Below are 20,195 nucleotides of genomic sequence, written 5' to 3'. Positions count from 1 at the left end.
AATTAACTGGCAAGAATGGGGGAAGGGAGAGGGTGTCACAGAGACATCAGAAGGTTCCAAAGCCCAACCAAGGAGAGAGCTTCAGTCAGGGTCCCCAAGGAAACGGGTGAGTGTAGAGGATAGTGGAGGGCTGGGGCTGGATCCCACAGGGCCCTCCTTGGGACATGGCATTCAAGGCTTATAGCCTATGTGCAATGGGAAACAATTCACTGGTTTTACACAGGAGGGATTTGATCTATTATTATTTTATTTTATTTAGCTTTATTGAGATATAATTGACAAATAATGATTTATTTTATTTGTTTATACCCATTTATGTTTCTTTACCAGGCATGAAATTTATATTTCGTTACCAGGCATGAAATTTTTAAAAACATGAATTAAAAAAAAATCCTCCAAAGAGCTCCCAGTGCCTGCAGCTGCATAGAAGCAGACTAGGTGCAACACTGACTGACCAGCAGAAGGAAGCTAAGCTAGATTTTTCTCATTGTGGTGATAGATTTATGCTGCTGAACTATTTCTAACTTCGTGCCTTGCTCACGAGAGTCAGGAATACGCTCCGTAGCCAGGAACAAAGCCAAGCACAGAGAGCAAACCTGTGACTTTGACCACAAAGGGCATCATGTTATTACCTAACTGGGTTTACACGTGGTGGAGCCATGTGACTGTGCAGTTTTCTCACTGAACCACATAAATTGCCCAACAAATGAGGATTCAAGTGTAAAGGTTTCCAAGGTGGATACCATGACTTCCGCAGTACTTAAGACTCGAGAGAGAGTGGTTTCTCATCACTTCTCAGGTCAAATCCACACTGCTCAGCTCAGGGCTGGGCCTCACCGACTGCCAGCAGCTTGGCACGCTCATGACCAAGGTGTGTCACCCAAGCCAGCTGCCACTCACCACGGACGCTGCCACTGAAGGCTCACCACCACTTGGGGCTTTTCTTCTACTGTTTGACACCCACATCATTTTTGCCAGTCTACTTCTATCATGCCCTTCTAACCTCAACTCAGAAAATAACGAGGAAAAGTTTATTTTTTTTGAAAAAGGTAACAGTCTTTGAAAAAGGGTAGAAAGAGTCAAAAGACAAATGCCAATGTTTAACAATATTTCTAGTCCTGAGAGAGTTTAAATACCTCATAGTATAATTGTAGGTGGGTTATTTTTGGTTACCGATTCTGAACATACTTATTGAGCATCAGTTATGTGTGAAACACTGTCTCAGGGGGAGATGAGTATGATCTAATCCTTGGCCGAGAGCAAATTCCAGTCCAAGGAGGAGACAGGAGACACCCAGGAAGCAAGCAGTTAGAACACGGTGTGAGGAAGTTTCCAGTGAAGGCTCGTCGAGGGAGGGATCCCAGGTACTGAGTCCTGAAGAATGGCAGGGAACAGATAGGGTGGCGGGGGCTCAGTAGGCAGAGAGAGCAGCTTGTACAGGCTTGGAGGCAATTCAGAAGTCCTTAGGTCTTTATAAGAGAGGTGTACTTCCAGGACAGCAGGGATAAATCAAGTCTTGCCTTTCTCTGCTCCAGGCTGACCAGTTCTTACTCCTCTCCTCAAGACAGTCTGTCCCAGTGTAGGTCTTGGTGTCCAGAAGAGGCACAGGCAGGAGACCTGTGTTTTGTGTCCAGGTTGGAAGAAAAAGGTTCAGGTTTTCAAACTGAGATATCTATCCAAATGACAGGACATAATATTTACCACCTAGGACAGATGGTGACCGTAGTTTTAATAGCACTTTAAAGGCCCAGTGTGCTTCAGGAAGAAAGTCCTTCACAGCCTCTGAAAAAGTAATGGATGTGGAAACTTACATGACTCCTAATAAAACTTTAGAAGTAGGCAATAGAAGATATATTGGCATGTTGAGTCCCTTCCAAATCCTCCAAATTTGTGACTCCCAAGCATTGTAATGAAAGTAGTGATGGGCTTACAATTCCATTTATGGATTTTGTAATGCATTTTGTTTTGACTCTTACTATGTGTCAGATGGACTTCTTTTTCCCCCCAGATGGGACTTCTGTGACTAGTCACTCTAATTCTGCATCAGTGCCAGTTGTTTTTCCATCACTCTAGAATATCAGTAACACTAGCAAATCTCCAAGCAGGTGATGTTGTATCACACCTAACACTTAGACTTGGCCAAAATCAAGTCCATGAGATGAACTGCAGACAAGTAAAAGCCGTTATGTACTTAACAGCACCAAAATTTTCCATTACAAATACTGTTTTTACTTTTTCTTAAAAAAAAAAAAAGTGCTTTGAGGGGCTTTGAATTTCTAAGCCTTCAAGATCAAAGATTTCTTCAGCTGCCTGAATTATAGGAATTTTGAAAAACAAAAACAAATCCTTTTCCTGCTATAAAATCCTTGCCATATTTTTGTCTTTATGTAATTCAAAACAGCTGAACTAAAAAATGAGGTTGATGAGTTCTAAAGACTCATCGGAAATGGAGCAGTCAATCATTTTGCAAGTGTCATGCTAATTAATCTGACCCAAGAATAAATTTTACTAAATTCTTATCTGATATTCCAGAAAATTGCTAAATAGCACTTGGAATTAAACAACTTGTGGCTAAGGATACCAAAATGTTTAAATTGTTTATTAAAGTGATTCAAGACTGAATTATAATAATGTGGGCATGGCGGTGGTAGCAGCCAGTGTAATTTTCCTGTGATTCCACACACACCCTTGGCTACGTTTGTGTCCTTTTAGCAGCATGATTGGCTAAATAGCGAGCTGTTTATTTCAAAAGCCTTTGCAGAAAACATAGACCTTGTTATAAAGCAATAGTTTATATGTAGTTATCAGTTTGCTGATGTTTTTAGTATACAGCCTGACCCTCAGGATAAACTGCTTTTAGCAGGGGGGGTGACGTTAGCTCATAGATCATCTGGGATAACAGACACCCTGACAGTTTGCTACCTGTGCACTAGTGGTCTCAGAATTTCAGCACTTCCAAAATGAACCAATTTTTGCTTTATCACAAGAGAGATCTCATTATGTTCATACTCATGAAAAAGCTAGATGGCAAATATGGTAGAAAGTACATGTCCTTATGCATGGGGGCGTAGCAGTGGCTTATGTGCTTTCTGACATTTGAGACTTAAGGCACTTTATATGTACGAGGACATTTGTTTCCAATTTCCTCCTGTGTTACCTTTAAAAAAAATTTTAATAAGTTTTTCCCCAAGTATTGTATTATAAAGAAATACACTCTAGAGAAAAATTCGAAGACAAAAAGTAAAGAAAATATAAACATGAGTTTTAAAAATCCCACCATTTGCATTTGTTTTTATGTCAATCTACATTTTGTTGCTTTTGCTTTATGAGAATGTATTTACATAATTGAGATCGTGCTGCATACAGAATTTCTACTTTTTTCTTTATAACACGGTACTCTGAGTTTTGTAGCATCAGTCTTAATGAATGCATACTACTCCTTTATAACCATTTTGGGACATTCAAGTTGCTTCCAGTATTTTGCAATCATAAACAATTCTGCAGTTCACATCTTTATACGTAAAACTTTTCCAATATTGCTGTATTAGACAAAGACTTTAGGCTGTAAGTCACAAGAAATCAATTCACCCTGGCTTAAGCAAAAGAGGAACTGTATTAGCTTGCGTAATTAAAAAGCTAGGGGTAGAGATTGGCTTCAGGCATGGCTAGACTTAGGGGCTCAGCAGTGTCTTCAGGAATCCATCTTCCATCTCCTGGACCAGCTTCCCTTTGTGCTGATTTCATTCTCACGCCTGCTCCTTTACCTCTTCCCATAAGAAACAGCAGCTCTGTCCTAGCATTTCTCCCAGCAGAACTCCCACAGTTGAAGCTCACTAATATGACTGGGGTCAAACATGTAACTCTGAGCCTGTCACTGGGGCCAGGACAAGGGAATGTTCCAACTGGCCTATAGGACCCCCTGCTCCCTTTCCCACCTCTCCCATCTGACTCCTCCACTGCCCTCACTCTGCACACCTGGACCCTTTGCTGTTTCTTGAGCCCACCAGTCTGCCCTTCATCCGGGGCCACTACTCTTGTCCCCTCTTCTGCCTTGCTCACTCTTCCCCCAATGTCCCCATGGTTTGCTGCCCTCTCACTTCCTTCAGGCCCTACTCAGGGACTGCCCTGATCCCCTCTTCACTCTCTAGTCTCTCTCCCTGTTTCTCTTTGTGGACTTATGACTACCTGATGTTCTGTTATATATTCACGTGGTATATGTGCGAATTATTTGTCTCCTTCCATGGGAACCACGAGGGCTGGCAGTTTCGTTTGCAGCTCTCTCCAGCATCTAGTATTTATCAAGTGAGTTAATGAATGAGTTTGCCAGGCCAGGCATGTACCCATCTGTAGGGTCAGCCCACCCTAAGGATAAGAGGTGTCTGAAAGGATTGTGTGATTCCTCAAAGAAAACAGGTGGCCATCTCCGGACCAAGGGGGACGGGTTGCCAGACCGTCCACAGCATTGTCACGCTTTCAAGTTCAGATCACCGTCTACAGCAAAGTCCCAGGAGTGGGATTCCAAAGGATACGAATGTTTTGAGTTTCCTGGTATGTACTTCAACCCCCTATAAAACTCCTCCTCGTAGTAGACAAAATAGTCTTACATGCAGATCATATCATGCCCCCCCACAACTTAAACCCGATAGCTCCCCACTGTACTGGGAATAAAAGAAGAGCTCTGCCCTGGCACCCCAGGCCCCAAATGCTCCATTATCAGCCTTACTCTCTGACCTCTCAGGCTGCAGCACACTGGCTTTGTCTTCTGCCCTGGAATCCACACATTCCACCTCAGGACCCTCGTGTTATCTCTCCCCTCTCTGCCTGGAAGGCCTGGATCACAGGTCTGGCCTGACAGCCGCCTCTTCTCTCTCCTCAGAGCTCAGCTCAAATGTCCCCCCATGAGACCACCCAAACAGCGCCCCTCTCCCTCGCCCGCACCTGGGCCTTTCCAGCAAACCTGGTGTTTTCTTTACAGTGTCAACACCCTTTTATTTGTTACCTCATTTATTCTGTCTTCATCACTAGAATGTAAGTTCCATGATGCCTTTTTCTCGCTGTCCACTGCTGTATTCCCCAAACTCAAAAACTGGTACCTGGCATATCAAAGGCCTTTAATGAAGTTTTTTGGAAAAAAATAACAAAATGCTCTTCAGGAGGACTGTAGCAATTAACACCCCTATCAGCAGTAAGAATGCTCATTTCACCTCATCTCTCATTGAAGCGGTTTTCTTAGAATACAGCTCAAGAGATGTAATTTTGGGGAGAAGCAATGGGGCCGTTTAACAACGACCACTCCCATTTGAACAGAGATCAGGCACATTCTGGTACAGCCAGGTATGTTACAACAAGGCCCCACCAATAAGATTTTACTTTCCCATCTAGTTTAAGTACAGCCCGAATCTTCATCCCCACTATGTAAGTGAAGAAAGACTCCTTTTTGTTGCAACTGGACTCAAGGGAAATTTCTAAACATGTTACACAGAGTAAAAATTAGTGAATAATCAGCTCAAGTATTTGGGATATGGACAGGCATCCTTTCTGTGCACTCCCATCCCAAATGATCCAGCTGTGCTAATATTTTGACTTATAGAACCTTCGCTAATCTTTCATTATTAACATTAAAATGCATATATTTTGTATATTTTGTTTTAAAGCACTTCAGGTTAAAAGAAAGTCTTGCAAAAATAATTGATCTACATAAAAAGTATTTAATATAGAGAATACCAAAGCACCTTTCATTAGGTAGAAGTCCCTGTGACATATATCAGATAATACTAATCAAATCTCCCTTTACCTGAAAAGAATTTCTGTTTGAATACAAAGTAATAAACTTCTTGTTCCCATCTTTTTTCAGACAAATCTTCAGCATCACTGAATCTGGGGGTCACAATGAATCCAGCAAAGAAATGACTGTGTTCTTCAAAAGAAAATAGCCAATACAAAGTTTTCTAATTTAAAAACAGCACCATTGGAGGAAAGGGATATGTCTTTTAAGTGCAAAGTCCCTCAACAAGTGATTTACCAAAATTCATGCTAACTAAACTTTGAGTGGTTGCTTTCTATAACCTTCCTGTGATCTGGGGTAGAAAACAGAATAAAGTTAAAAAACAAAGCAAAACAGTAACTTTTAAGAATCAACACACAGACACACACACACACACACACACACCCCTGGCAGAGTGTGTTCTTCTTTGTTTTCTGCCCATTGTATCACCAGTCAGCGACCTCTACCACAAAGGGCGTTTTCACATCTATCTTGCCACTGTTGATGATGGAGCAGTTGGTGAGTGGACGGTCATGCCCATCAGTTGCCTGCAGTTCTATGGAGTGGACCACTGTCTGGTGAGAGAAAAGTAGACCCATGGATCACTTCTGACCAGCAACTGTGGTGATCAAGAGGTAAAATCAATGTGAAGTCTGAAAGCCCTAGTGGGAAATAAGTTGTTTTTGCTTTTTCTGTAATTACAAAAACCATGCAAGATAACTATGGAAAATTTAGTCAGGAAATTTATATATAACAGAATAAAATTTACCCACTAGCTTGCTAATCAGAGAGCATATTTGTGAATTTCCTCTCTTCTTTTTATTAGCATTTTATATTCTAAAAAAATTAGATATTTTTGCAAACATCTAGTGCTAATAAAAAGTATTTCTATTCACTTGTTACAACCCAACTTAAGAGTTAACGTGGAATTTGAGACAGTTTCAGCTCCACTCTATAAGAGGTCTAGGCATAAGAAAATGAGCCAGAAAGCAGTTTAGTAGTGGAGCTAGTTTTGGGTTTGTCCATTTTAAAGCCGACCCCAGCCAGTAATCTACAGGTTGAGTCTGATACTAATGTAACCCCAACCCCACAGTCGTGTAAAAGGCCCCTTTCTCTACTCCGGAAGGCTTCACAAGCTCATGGACTAATTTATGTCACATACTGGGCCAGGACTAGGCAAGTGGACTTCTGATGAGTTTCCCAAACAGCGTTGAGACAAAAACAGCAACAAAGTGTCTGAGCGCTTTGGACATGGTGTCAGCTAATCCAGTCTCTGGCTGACTTAGGTTAATTTAAGATAAACGACCAGCATTCTTCTAATAATATCAATAATATATATTTCTAAATAGATTGTGTGTGTGGGTTCATATGTGCACACGTGTACCTAAAGCAGCAGCTACACATCCGAACTACCTGTGGCACTTTAAAAACTGCTTATTTCATGGTTAAAATGGAAATTTCTATGTTGTGTACATGTTACCACAATTTTTTAACACGCTTATTCGCGGGCCCACCTCTGGAGGCTCAGGAGTTTTAAAAATAAACCACATGGGGCTCAGGGCTTTTAAAAATATTTTATTTTGAATTGTGGTAAGAAACACATAACATAAAATTTGCCGTCTTATCCATTTCTAAGTGTACAGTTCATTAGTTTAAGCATATTCATACTATTGTGCAACTAAACTTCAGAACTTTTTCATCTTATGAAACTGAAGATCTATAGAGATACCCACTGAAACGAGCTCCCGATTTCCTCATCCCCCCAGCCCCTGGCAACCACCATCCTGCTTTATGTTCCCATGTATTTGACTACATTAGATACCTCATTTGAATGGACTCATACAGCCTTTTTGTGACTGGCTTGTTTTCTTTAACATTCCAAAGGTTTATTCATGTTGCAGCATGTGACAGGATCTCCTTCCTTTTTAAGGCTGAATAATATTTCATTGTATGTACATGTGGGATTTTATCTGGTTACTTTAAAAAGAGTTTCCACTTATTTCAAGTGTGAGATGAATTAAGTACTCAACTTCTCCCTGTCAAGGCCCCAGCTTCTGCCCCAATGCTCCTAACAATTAAAAATACCACACCATATATAATTTATTCACCTTTGAAAAGGCCAGTCAGCATGTAATTATGGCTCTCTAACAAGCACGTTTGGAGATTAAATCACTAAGAGTACTCTCATTATAAATCTTTGAATGAGAAAAAATAATACATCAAGTTACCATTCCATCAATGACTTTTCCAAATACCACATGTTTGCCATCCAACCAGGTGGGCTTGGTCAAGGTGATAAAGAACTGAGAGCCATTGGTGTCAGGCCCAGCATTGGCCATGCTGACCCACCCAATGCCATAATGCTTCAGTTTGAAGTTCTCATCTGGAAATGTCTCACCATAAATGCTTATACCTGAGTGAGACAAAACAAAAAGGGGAGAGACAACAGATGTTCTATGAAAGTAAATTCTTCAAAGGGGAATATAAGGTTTGAGTAGATTGGTTAATAGAACCCTGTAGGAGGTGGGGATGGGGAAAAGATGGTCAAATATAAGGAGAAATAAAGCAGAGGATAAAATTAACGGGGACTTCCCTGGAGGTCCAGTAGTTAAGATCCCATGCTTCCACTGCAGGGGGCATGGGTTAGATCCCTGGCTGGGGAACTAGGATCCTGCATGCCACGCAGCACAGCCAAAAAAATTAAAAAAAAAAAAATTAGCTCCTTAAGGAAACAGGGCATCAGGGACCAAAACAAATAAACAAAAGCCTTAAGTATGACACAAGATGGAAGGATGCCCTCTGGCCTCAAACCAAGACCCAAACCCTGAACAAGCAAGTCAGTGATTTCACTCTGAAACGAGAAGGAACTGAAGGGCAGGATGACATTGTGAAGCCCAATGGAAAGGTGGATAAGCGAACCTAGTGGCTCCACCTCTGTCCTGAGGTTCAGGTCACTTGCCCTGGATCACTCCTACCTCTGCAGCCAACCAGAGTACAATACGCACTTAATATACACCCTTAGTAAATTCTCACAACAATCCTGTAGAATAGGTTTTCTCATTCCCATTTTGAATGGGAAACAGAGGTTATCAAACTTGAAAACAGCAGAGTAGAACTTGACCTTCTGGCTCTAACTCTGGTTCCCTAAGCATGAAGAGCCTCAGCACTGAGAACAGCGCAAGCCTGGAAGTCATTAGGCTTGATGACTTCAGGGCTCATCAGGATACAGAGGATCACAGCAACTGAGAGCACCCAGGGAGCCAACCTTGGACGGAAGAACCAAAGGCAGGCATGGGGGCTGGAGATCAAGCACAGCAGCAGGGAGAGCAGAACACATTTTTCCTATAAAACAACAGTACAGACCATGAAAAGTATCTGCTCCATCCCCTAACACCCTGAGTGACTGTCACACCCACCTCCTCCGCTGCAGGGCTCCTTATCCATTGGTGGCCAGCCTTAAAGTCCTGGCTCAGTTAGCTCTTGTGTCATCTCCTTTCTTACTATGCAGTACTTGTGAAGGACCAGGCAAAAATTCTACTTCCTTAAGACTTGGGTCTCACATAAGGTGTTTTTCTTCATTTATATACAACCAAAACTTCTTCACAGCTAATGTAGTTAACTTTTAAAACACAATATCTACAAAGTGTTGCAGTAGAGGAATTAGTAAGGACATTCTGTGAATCCTAATTATTTTCCTTCTTAAGGTTTACATCTTGCAATATATGGCTTTTGAATGAATAACTAGATATTTTAACAACTTCACTCCTTTGTAATTGTCTTATTTTATACTTATCTGAGTAATTAATACAATATTTAATAATTTAAGGAAACCTGACTTTTTTTTTTTTTTTTTTTTTGTAGACTAGATCAAATATAATTCATCTTACCCAGAAAAAAAAAATCCTGGCTCAGTTAGAAGGACCAGAAGTGGATACCAAAGGCAAGCCATTTATAGCTGGTTGGTAAGTGACATATGAGGTGGGCTGGTAGCAAAGTTTAAATGATCCAAAAGGTCCTATCTACAAATCTCATGTGAACCCATACACACACACAGAGCAGGGAAAGCAGAGAGAGAGAGGGACACAGAAAAGAGGACACAGTAGAACTCCATCACCATTCTTGCTGGGCCCCAGGCAGGGCGGTGGGGTGCCAGTCCTGAGGGGACCCGTACTGGAGCTGCAGGCTTTTCCACTGAGACCCAGCTCTGCAGCAGCTGGGGTTGCTACCCTGAGCATCCTCACCAACCCCATGAAACCAAGTAACCTGAACATGTTCCTGTGCTCCATTCTACATTCCCATACCTGGCAGCATTTCTGCAGGGACTAAAAGTAATCCTCCTGAAGTGTCTGGCAAATCCAAACATTTAATGGCAGCCATTTTGTTATTTAAAAAATTGCAATAAACATAAAATGAACAATAGTGCTTGAAAATGGCTTGTTTCTTGAAAAAGTTAGCAATTTAATATCCACCAACACCAGTATTTGCTGAATTAAAAATCTTAAACCTGAAGTAAATTTAAATTCTGTGTGGTTATATACTGTGTGTGTGTTCAGGAATTCACTACATTTCTGGGGAAAAATAGTCCAGGGAGCTGGGTAGCTGGAATCCTCAATGAGAAACAATAAGCTCAGAGATACTTAAACTCTATAAATTGAATTATTTGTACTTTATAGAATTCTAACTTTGTTGATAAAAATTAATGTATACTGTAATTTTGACAAGTTGTCTATTACTTAATTTTTTTATTGTTGAAAAAGCTGACAATTAAAATGAAAGAATTTTGAAAGAAGGAGGTACATTCACCTATAATCCTGCCACCTAAATACCAGCCTCGTCATTCTGGCGTGATGTCCCCAGACCCCCTCCACCAACGTGCACATCTGCAGCTGGCTGCCACCCCAGGGTACAGTTTTTCAGTCTACGTTTCCTTGCTATGACAGACATCTTTCTGTATTGCTACATACCAGAAGTCTAGGATTTTAAGCACTGCAAAACAGCCTACTAAATGAATATACCTCCACTATGGAAAGATAATGAACACCAAAGCAATACTGTTACAAATTAGGAGGCCTCACTCATTCACACCTACCAAGATTTTGTTAGATACGGCACCCCCACCCCAACTCAATCCTTCTTGAAAAATTAGTCTGGTTGTCTTTATGACTTTGTTCCTTAAATCTGGGAATTCAATATGCTGGGTAAATACATCATCTTAATCTTAGGTTTCACCTGGGTAAGCAGGAAAGGAAAAATGTTAGACAACATTACCGCCAGTGCCATCTCCACTGGTGAAGTCTCCTCCTTGAATCATGAAATCTTTGATGACGCGATGAAATTTGCTTCCTCTATATCCATATCCTTTCTAAAGAGATTATGTCAATTGAATACACAAGTAGATATAACCCATACTGTAAGATAAACCCCAGTGTTTATCTGGAAATGACAAAATGAGAAAATTACACAAAATATCTACAGAACTAGATTAGGTGCCTGCAATAATTTACTGATAGAAATTTATCATTAGCTGACTGAAAAGTAAACACATAAACTATAGAGGTAAAGTATTAACCTGCACAAGTAAAAAGAGAGAAGTCTGCATTTTCACTTGATGACTGTTTCCTGTCAGTTTCTAGAACCCTGAGGAAACTGAAGGCTTGAAGAATAGCGATTTTCTAGGAAAATAAAGTAAAATATTGTTAGATGTCTCAAGTTCATCTCATCTACTAATTTAATACTTATTTTCCCAGAATACATCTTTACGTTTGGCTTAAAAGAAGGAAGATCTACTTCTGCCCAGTTAAAGGGAATAAAACTGAGACATACCTCTCCTGTTGCCAGAGCGATAAAATTTTCCACAGTCTTGGGCACAACTTTTCCAAAGAGGCCAATCACAATTCTGCCAACATCTTTATCTCCAATCCTCACATCAAAGAAGACCTGCATGTGGTTGAAAGGCAGAGCAGAAGGTTATAATGTGAAAAAGCCACAATACAAGGTAAGGGAACATGATAATCTGAGAACTGATCCCCATGCAAGGGCCCTGCCCACCAGTATTTTATAAAGGAGCACGAAGGAGCTATTTTATGAAGGAGCATGATATAAATTAAAGGAGCTCTGAAACCATCTTGTGGGTGCATTTCACTCACAAACATTCATTCACCAAACAGTTACGGAGCACCACCTCTAGGCCAGGCACTGTACTAGAAACTGGGTTTAAAGTTGGACTCAATACTGTCAGAGTCAGCCAGTAATGTCTTCAAGAATTCCTCTCCCCTCCACAACCCAGACCAGCACTGCTCTGGCCTCCCGTTTCCTAGCTCTGCGGACACGGGTTAGAGTGGAGACTGTTGGTCTCCTGAGAGGTAATGCTCTCCAGTCTTGGCAGGAGGAAAAAAAATGGTGAGGAGAGAAACAGTCTAACCATCCAGATTTATTTTTACATAACTTCGAGCAGTGCTAAATTCCCAGTGAGTTCTCAGTAGACATCTGCTGTCAAGGGGACCGTGAAAGATTATCACAACACACAACACTCCTCCAGAAGGCCTGCCACTCACGTCCAGACACACTAAGGCACCAGGGCCACAGCTGCACCCAAAATACAACAAACATTACACTCAGGTCCTGACAGAACCATTTACCCTGTAAACTCAGACACCAAATTCAGTCATCATGTCCCCAAAGCTGCACATGTACAACGTGTCCTTACTCTGTCACAACAGTTTAGAACAGAAAAGAGCAAGCACACATCCAGAAATGAGTCACTTTTTTTTTGCAGATAAACTTTAAAAGCTCTCTTGGACTTTTTTTTAACTGTTTCATCTGAAATGAAATTACATACATCTTGCTTCACAAATCACTGTGTTGAGATGATTCTGAGATAGAATGCTTGAAAAGGCCATGGAGTCAAAGGGCATTCTATTAGCGAGTTTAGATTATACGAACCAATGTACTGTTTGAATGGGTAAAAAAGACATTCAAGAGATGGCTTTAAAAAATATAAGAAGGGTTGTCAAAGACAAAAGATGTCGTACAGTTTAGAAAAATCACGAAGTAAAGACTGTCAAGCTGTAGTTCAAGACAAGAGCTTCTGTCAATACGTCAGGACGTCTGTCACAGGATGATGTGGTATTTTGCAATTTTACATGGCCAAAGCAGCAAAGACTGTATTATTATTTATATGGTAAAACTTCATAGAATGCACAGAAGACGGTGCCCTTGAGAATGGGCAGTGCAGTGGAGTAGGACAATTCAGGAAGCTGCATTAACACCCACAGGAGCCCAGCATGCAGAGCTGGGGTCAAAGAGAAGCAGGTTCTCCAAAGGGATTTCTGAACCAAGGAGTAAATTCAATAACAGGCAATAACGAAGCAGCACTGGGACAAGAATTGGGTATGTAATCGTAAAGAAGCACCCTATAAGACACTAGAAAAGCCTATCAGACTTTTAAAATAAAGAAGAGGAAATAAAGCCTGTGAACACTTCAACAGCAAAGAGAATCAAATATGGGAGGGCAGCATAAGAAGATGAAGCAAAAGTGTCTGTCACCCAGCATCACTCTTCAGTAAAAATCTTATTTTCTTACACGTAGCCTAGCACACATATTAATATGATTTTTTTTCCAAACCACAGCATCCTTCAACTTCATGCGTGATGGCAAGAAAATATAGCAGAGTTTCCCTAACTCTAATGGAAATGATGAAATCAAATCTTATTGTCAACAAGTACTTGTCAAAGATCCATGCAGAAGGCAGCGTGAGGGTACAAGCTACTGGAGGGAGTCCCTGTCCTAAGGGAGCTTATGTAAACAGGCCAAGTAAACGAACAACCATAGCACAAGGCCCCAGGTTACAAATGCCCCAAGAACACTGTACACCCCCTGTTCTGGAGGAATGTTAAGGCTGAAGGAAGGCATCCTGGCAAAGGTGTGATGGGAGGCAGGCCTGGAAGGAGGGGAGCAGCCTCCAGGGACAAGGATGGGCAGTTCTTTCTGGGACCAAAGCACTGAGTCAGGAAAAGTGATCCATGTGCAGAGAAGCAACACAGCCCTTCTGACCGCAGCCGGCTGGGAAGGGAGACTCTCACCAGTTCCAGAGGCAAAGGAAGGATGCCAGCTAAGAGATCCAGCTTTTGTTAGGCAACACTAGGAGCATGAAAGACAAAATTTCAATTTGAGGCTGCGTTCACTTGGACTGAGATTTACGATGAATATGGCTCTGTCTAGGCAGGGAACCCTTAAGGGGTAGAAACAGTGTTTTTAGATTCCCAGTGCTCTGCAGTGTCAGCTCACGCAGGTACTCAAAAAATCCTAAATAGTTCAATGCCAGTTGATACTAAATGAGGACCAGGGCGCACACACACCTACACAGAGGGTGAAGGTGGGCCCAGGGTGGCTGCCAGGCAAACCCTCTCACCCTGATATCGTCTGTGACTTTGCTGCGTGTCCTTGGGAACAGGCCCCGTGCTAGACAAGGGGTGGGGCTGCAAAGTCCCTACCCTCCTGGAGCTTACCGTCCCACAGAAGAGAAAGCATATAGATACTCGCTATACTATAATGGGAAGTCAGGTTTCACGAGAAGATATGTACAGATAAAATGTCACGGTTAGAGTGATGATTATCTATGGAGATCTGGGCAGGCTTCCTGGAAAAGGTGGCACTTGAATTCCATGTTGCACTTCAGGAGCTGGCCCCTCAGTCACTCCTTTTTTCCCTTGAGGCTGCCCTTGCAAGTCATTTGAAAATTACGGGGGGACTTCCCTGGTGGTGCAGTGGTTAAGAATCCTCCAACACAGGGGACATGGGTTCGAGCCCTGGTCCGGGAAGATCCCACATGCCGCAGAGCAACTAAGTCCGTGCGTCACTAAGCCTGTGCTCTAGAGCCCGCGAGCCACGACTACTGAGCCCATGTGCCACAACTATGGAAGCCCACGTGCCCAGAGTCTGTGCTCCACAACAAGAGAAGCCACTGCAATGAGAAGCCCGCACACTGTAACAAAGAGTAGCCCCTGCTCACTGCAGCTAGAGAAAGCCCACGCGCAGCGACGAAGACCCAATGCAGCCAAAAATAAATAAGTAAAAAAAAAATTTTTTTTTTTTTATTACAGGGCACTGGAGGTGGGGAGAGACAGGGGAAGAGGCACTCACATAGCCTGGCCCAAACCCTGTAGGGTTAATCCTGCTTCCATTTCCAAAGTAACTGGGGAAGACACCAAGGACACGAGCTGTGAGGTCCAGGAAACTGTCCTCAAACCAGCTCCAGCACTAACTGGCCATGGGACCTTGGGCAGCTCTGAGCTCCTGTTCGTCATCTGTACCCAGATGATGATTCCTCTCAGGGCTGCACTGCCACAGGAGGATTAATAACATAACACAAATAACACTAACAATTGACCTCTTTAATCAGGAACTTCAATCAGGGCTAAGCATTTTACATGCTTTATCACATCTAATATGCAAAACCCTGCAGGTAGGTATTATTTCTCTTTCCACTTCCAGAGGAAATAGAAATGGAACAGAGGAGGAGCCTCAGACATTAGGTAACTTGTTGTTACCCCAGCTGAAGCCTCTTGGCCACTCCAAGAGCTGCGGGAAGTGCCAGCAAAGTGTGACGTGAGTGCAGCTGGAAAGATGGCAGCAGTATTTTCTACAGTCTCGGTGTCTGACCCTGCACAGAGCCCATGGCATCTGCTGGAAAGTGCAGGGCTGCAAACACTAATTCGGTGGATTTTGAGACTAGTGAGCTGGAGCCCAAACCCGAGGCTCCACGGATGGCCAGGAGGCTGAGGTGTCCAGCTGGCAGCAGGATTCATGGACAAGGTGAGTGCCATTAAAGGGCCCTGGGGGGAATAGCACTTCACACCTCTCATTTACAGATTCCTGTTTTTAAACAAAATCAGAGGAAAAGGTAAAGACTGCTGGGGAAAACAATAAACTAGAGTGATGGCCAATTAATCTACTTTTCCACACTCAGAGAAATCATTTTTTAATGTTTCTACTTTCCAATAGATTAGTTGTTTTAAAATGTCCACTGAAAAAGTAATTCAACAGAGTTGAAAAGGTGGAAGGACATGCCTACACAGTTTTTAGAACGTAATGACAAATGGGGTGGGAAAAAAGGAGATAGATTGAGTGACTGTTCCAAAAGTAGAGTCCTGAAAACTCCCTCAGTGACAGCACCCTGGACTTGGGGCTAAGATGCCCCAACTCTTCCCCTCTTGCAGCCACCAGCTTCCTCCCCTCTCCTCGAGGTTCCCAACCGCAGCTCCACACTCCCAGAGACTGATTACTGATTACTTGCTCTGGGGTAGTCTCTGCACTGGTAGGTCTAAAAGCTTCCCAGGTAAGCCTGTTCCCAAATACTATAGGTGACGTTCTCACAGTAACAAATTATTCGTTGCATATCTGAAATTCACATCTCACTGGGCATCCTGTATTTCATCTGACAGTCCTACTCCCTTTCTCCCACCCTTATCTAAACAGTCAGCAAGTACTGTTAGTTACATTTCAAAAGTCGATTTCTAGTCCCTCCCTGGCTCCCCATTTCCACCATTACCCCCCCTAATCCAAGCCACCACCATCCAGATTCTGACCTGGAGCCCTGAAGACCTCCCAGTTCACTCTCCACTGAACAACCACAGTAATTGTTTAAAAGCATATATGAGATCATGTCAATCCCATGCTTAAAACCATTCAGCAGCTATAACTGCACTTAGAATAAGACCTCAAATTATGAGAATAATTGCCTTAAAACCCATACTCCGAACTGTGGCCCGGAAGGCACTACCTGATCTTGCTGCTGCTCACCCAGAACCTCATCTCAAGCCACTCCCCCTCTCATCCCTGGGCTGAAGCCACACCATCCTTTCTCCATCCTCTGAACATACTTTTCTGTCTGGAGGCCTTGCATATGCAGTTCCCTTTGCCTCCTAAGTCTTTGCCAGGCTTTTTTTTTTTCCTTACCCTTCAGGTATTTTTAAATGTCACCCAATCTATTTCCGGGTTTATTTCCTTCATCATTTCAACTTCATGAATTTTATGTTTAAGGCTTATCCCATGAGACCCAAATAGTATCTGCAGATTGGAAGAACACCCCCCCCACTTCCCCCCCTTCAGCTATGTGGCTTTGTATAAGCCGTTTCCCAAAGCTAGATAAGCCCCAAAGATCAAGGGGCTGGGAGGAGAATCAGTGCTCAAAGCCAGCAAGCTCAGTTTATCACCGCACGTACTCCGCAGCACGGCCTTTCTGTTCACTCTTAGGCTACGTCAGATGTTGGGCGGAACCTCCCCCGCCCCTTGTCCTCCCCCCTCCTCGGGTGGGGTGTGTGGTAGAGGATTTAAGCATCCAACAGTATCATTTCTACTGGCAGACACCGGACCGATTGTTAAGACCACCTGCAGCTGCCCCTCCTTCCAGATTCCAAGACACCCCTGCCACTGGGTTTTCTAGAAGTGGTCATCAAGGGCCCCAAATCATCCCCTCCCTCCCTCCCTCTATCTCTCCCTGCACCCTCCCATTATCCTTTAACCTTGGCTAAATATGGTGGGGAAGGACCTGAAGCTGTAAAGACACAGTCTATGGCAGATGTCCCCCCACCCCACCCCCCAATCGTGATCAAAAAGCTGGCCTCAGTTATACTGGAGCCGCCTGTGCCTTGCTAGCACCGTCCCCAAGCCCTGGGGTCCACCCACCAGCCGCCAGAGTCTGAAAAGCGCACCTCTCCCTCCCCGGGGAGGACGGTCGTTCCTAAATACTGGAAAAGGAGGATAGCCCTTGGTTTCAGCAAGGCCACGTAATGCCTGCCCCGACCCCACCGCGACAGGGGCTGGACCTGGGATCTGCCAGGTCAGGTGACACCCGCGGCGGGCGGCCCAGCTGCAACCCCTCCGCTCGCAACGTGTCTCCTCCGCCAGTCCCCGTCCCTCCCGCATTCTTCCTGCTTCTATTCCCTAGTCCCCGCCAAGGCGAAGGAAGTACTCGGCGGTCTCCTTCCTGAAGAAAGGGCCCGCCGGTTCCGGAAGCTTCTCCCAACTCCCAGGCAAAGTTCAGACAGCCGGCGGCGGGGGCCCAGCGCCCCCACAGTCTCCCGGGAGAGCGCGGGCCCCCGCGTGCGGGCAGCCTCCTGCCACCTAGCCCCCCGGCCGCCTCCCGTCCTCTGCGCCCGGGAAGCCGCCTCCTCGCCGCCCCTGACCCTGAGGTTCCAGTCCCCAAAGCTCTCCCATCCCCTCGGCCAGCACGAGGGGAAACTGCTGCCCGCCGCCCAGTCACCTTGGCCGTCACCGAGGGGCCTCGCTTGCGGACGCCTGACGCTCCCGCAGGAGGTACGAGAGCGCTGAGCCCCACGCAAAGCAACAGAGGTAGCAGCAGCCGGGGACCCGGGCCCATCGTGAGGGGTGGCAGCGGGGGCAGCGCCTCGGGCGCAACCGCAGGCTCCGGTACCGCTGGTGGAACTCTCGGCCGGCTGCGCCTGCGCGCTCCCGGTTCGGGGCGGGGGGGGGGGGGGCGGGGGTGATGGGGATGGGGCAGTCTGGGCAGGCCCGGAACCGAGGGCGCCTCCTCCCAAGTTCAGCCCAGCGACCCGAGCTAAGGACTCGGGAGTGGCGCGCCACGGAGGGCGCAGCCGAATCCAGCCACCCAGAGGCTGCTCTGGGCTCCGGGATCCGGAGCGAGCCAGCGCTGCTCGGGTGCTGCGGGCTCGGCCCGGACCCGGGAGCTGAGAGGTGTGCGCTGGGGTATCGCCAGGAACTTACAGCGTAGACGCGTATTAAACCTGATGGAAAGTCGAGGACTCTCCGGGCTCCGGGTCCTCCTGGCAACTTACGCGCCTTAGGGCTGGGGACTCTGCGGACGGGTCCCGGTCTGTGACCGCAGCTGCCCTTGGAGCAGCCTCCGCCGCGCCTGCCAGGTTCCAATGTTCCATCAGAGGCTTTAGCTAAGTTTTGGACGCCTCTCAGAACTCTGGGACCCCGGATGTTTCGACTCGATTACACATGATGAATGACCTCTCATTGAGATGTTTCAAGTTGGGGATATAATTTTTACAAACTTAAGAATTATGTTTAGGAAAGTTATTTAATGACATGGGGAAATGCTCATATTTTTAAATGGAAAGCTCAGTTTGCAAAATCACGTATAAATTCGGATGTCAACTGTGAAAATAAATGTATAAAGGCATTTTAAAAATGGAAAGAAATGTACCAAAACATTTACAGTAGCTATGGTGATAGAAAAATGGATTTTTGTTTTCTTTGTAATTTTCTGCTATCCCAGATGTTCTACATTGAGCATGTATTTTATAATCAGGACAATGTTGTTTTAAAACTCAATGCTTTTTGCATTAGAACTTCAAAGAACTTTTTTTATTTTAGTGTAATAGCGCCAAAATTAACTGCAAATTAATAATAGTATTCTCTTGGTTTTCTTAGGGGCTAGTGCCATGACTTTCGAGACAAGATTTTACTTAGGTAAGCAGATAGGATTCCTATATATAACTAAGTGTAGATCTCAAATTACCCTGGAACCTTCCAGTGTATACAAAGAGTAACCACCACTTTTGAGGGCTGGACAGAACACTTCTGAACTATTTTGATGTTTCAGCCCAGTGAAGGATCTAATGCCTTTCCTTATCACCTTCACCCCACATAAAGAGGGAGTCCCCCTTTCGTAGCAAGCTAAGGGTATCACAGGGCTTATGCCTATATTTATTCCTTTTGATTCAGATCTAGTACAATGTCTGGTGTATAGTGATTTCTCAATAAATATTTGTTCAGTGAGTGAATGTGTCTACTTTTTAAAAATTTTATTGGGAAGATTAATACAAATAAAGAAAAGTGCACAGAATGTAAATGTACAAATCAATGAATTATCACAAAGCAAATGCAGCTAGAACCCCACCCATCTAAAGAAATGAAATATTCACCAGCTCTCTAGAAACTCCTCTTGTACCCACTCGCAACTACTAACACTTTTTTCTCCCTAAATTAACCACAATCCTGATTTCTTCCAATATGATTTAGTTTTGTTTTAACTTTGTGTGAATGGAATCTTACGTATTCTTTTGCTCAAATTTGTTTGTGAAATTCATCCACGTTTTTGGGTGTAGCTATTTTGGTTCACAGCACAAGCTAGGGGTCGAATTTTTTTTTCCATATGAATTCCACTTGTCTCAGCATAATTTATTGAAACGTGTTTTCTTTACTTACTGCTCTGTAATGCTACTTCTGTCATGGAACAAGTGTCCCTACATGCATGGGTCTGTTTGTGGGCCCTCTTTTCTGTCCCATTGGCATGTTTGTCTATCTTTGTGCCAATACCACATTGTCTTAATGAAAATAGCCTTATTGTAAGTCTTCAATTTTACTAGTACAAGTCTCAGCACTTTGTACAACAGATTTTTGGCTATTCTTGATGCTTTCTGTGTTCATATAAACTTGAGT

At 43.9% G+C, this 20,195-nt stretch overlaps 1 protein-coding gene across 2 annotated transcripts; it reads right to left on the bottom strand.

Moving 5' to 3' along the window:
• Window positions 1-261: 261 nt before the first annotated feature.
• Window positions 262-18,213, bottom strand: PPIC (peptidylprolyl isomerase C). Of its 2 annotated transcripts, XM_060008955.1 has the most exons (6): window positions 18,028-18,213; window positions 11,588-11,701; window positions 11,033-11,126; window positions 7,993-8,177; window positions 6,170-6,339; window positions 262-1,782 (listed from the first exon to the last, which is right to left on the bottom strand). In XM_060008955.1, the coding sequence occupies exons 1-5, from the start codon at window positions 18,142-18,144 to the stop codon at window positions 6,211-6,213; spliced, it is 639 nt and encodes a 212-aa protein (XP_059864938.1). In that variant the 5' UTR covers window positions 18,145-18,213; the 3' UTR covers window positions 262-1,782; window positions 6,170-6,210. The 2 variants fall into 2 exon arrangements, with proteins under 2 accessions (XP_059864938.1, XP_059864937.1); XM_060008954.1 differs by lacking the exon at window positions 262-1,782 and having other exon boundaries at window positions 5,689-6,339.
• Window positions 18,214-20,195: the final 1,982 nt, after the last annotated feature.

This window comes from Delphinus delphis, chromosome 3 (assembly GCF_949987515.2).
Source record: "Delphinus delphis chromosome 3, mDelDel1.2, whole genome shotgun sequence".
NCBI classification, from domain to species: Eukaryota; Metazoa; Chordata; class Mammalia; order Artiodactyla; family Delphinidae; genus Delphinus; species Delphinus delphis.
This window is presented reverse-complemented; position numbering and strand designations above follow the sequence as displayed.

Coding starts and splice junctions, on each gene's coding strand:
- PPIC (XM_060008955.1), bottom strand. CDS start 18,144: ATGGGCCCGGGTCCCCGGCTGCTGCTACCTCTGTTGCTTTGCGTGGGG. Junction 11,127..11,587: donor TCGCTCTGGCAACAGGAGAG/GTATGTCTCAGT, acceptor TAATCTCTTTAG/AAAGGATATGGATATAGAGG. Junction 6,340..7,992: donor GAAAAGTCATTGATGGAATG/GTAACTTGATGT, acceptor TTCTCTCACCAG/ACAGTGGTCCACTCCATAGA.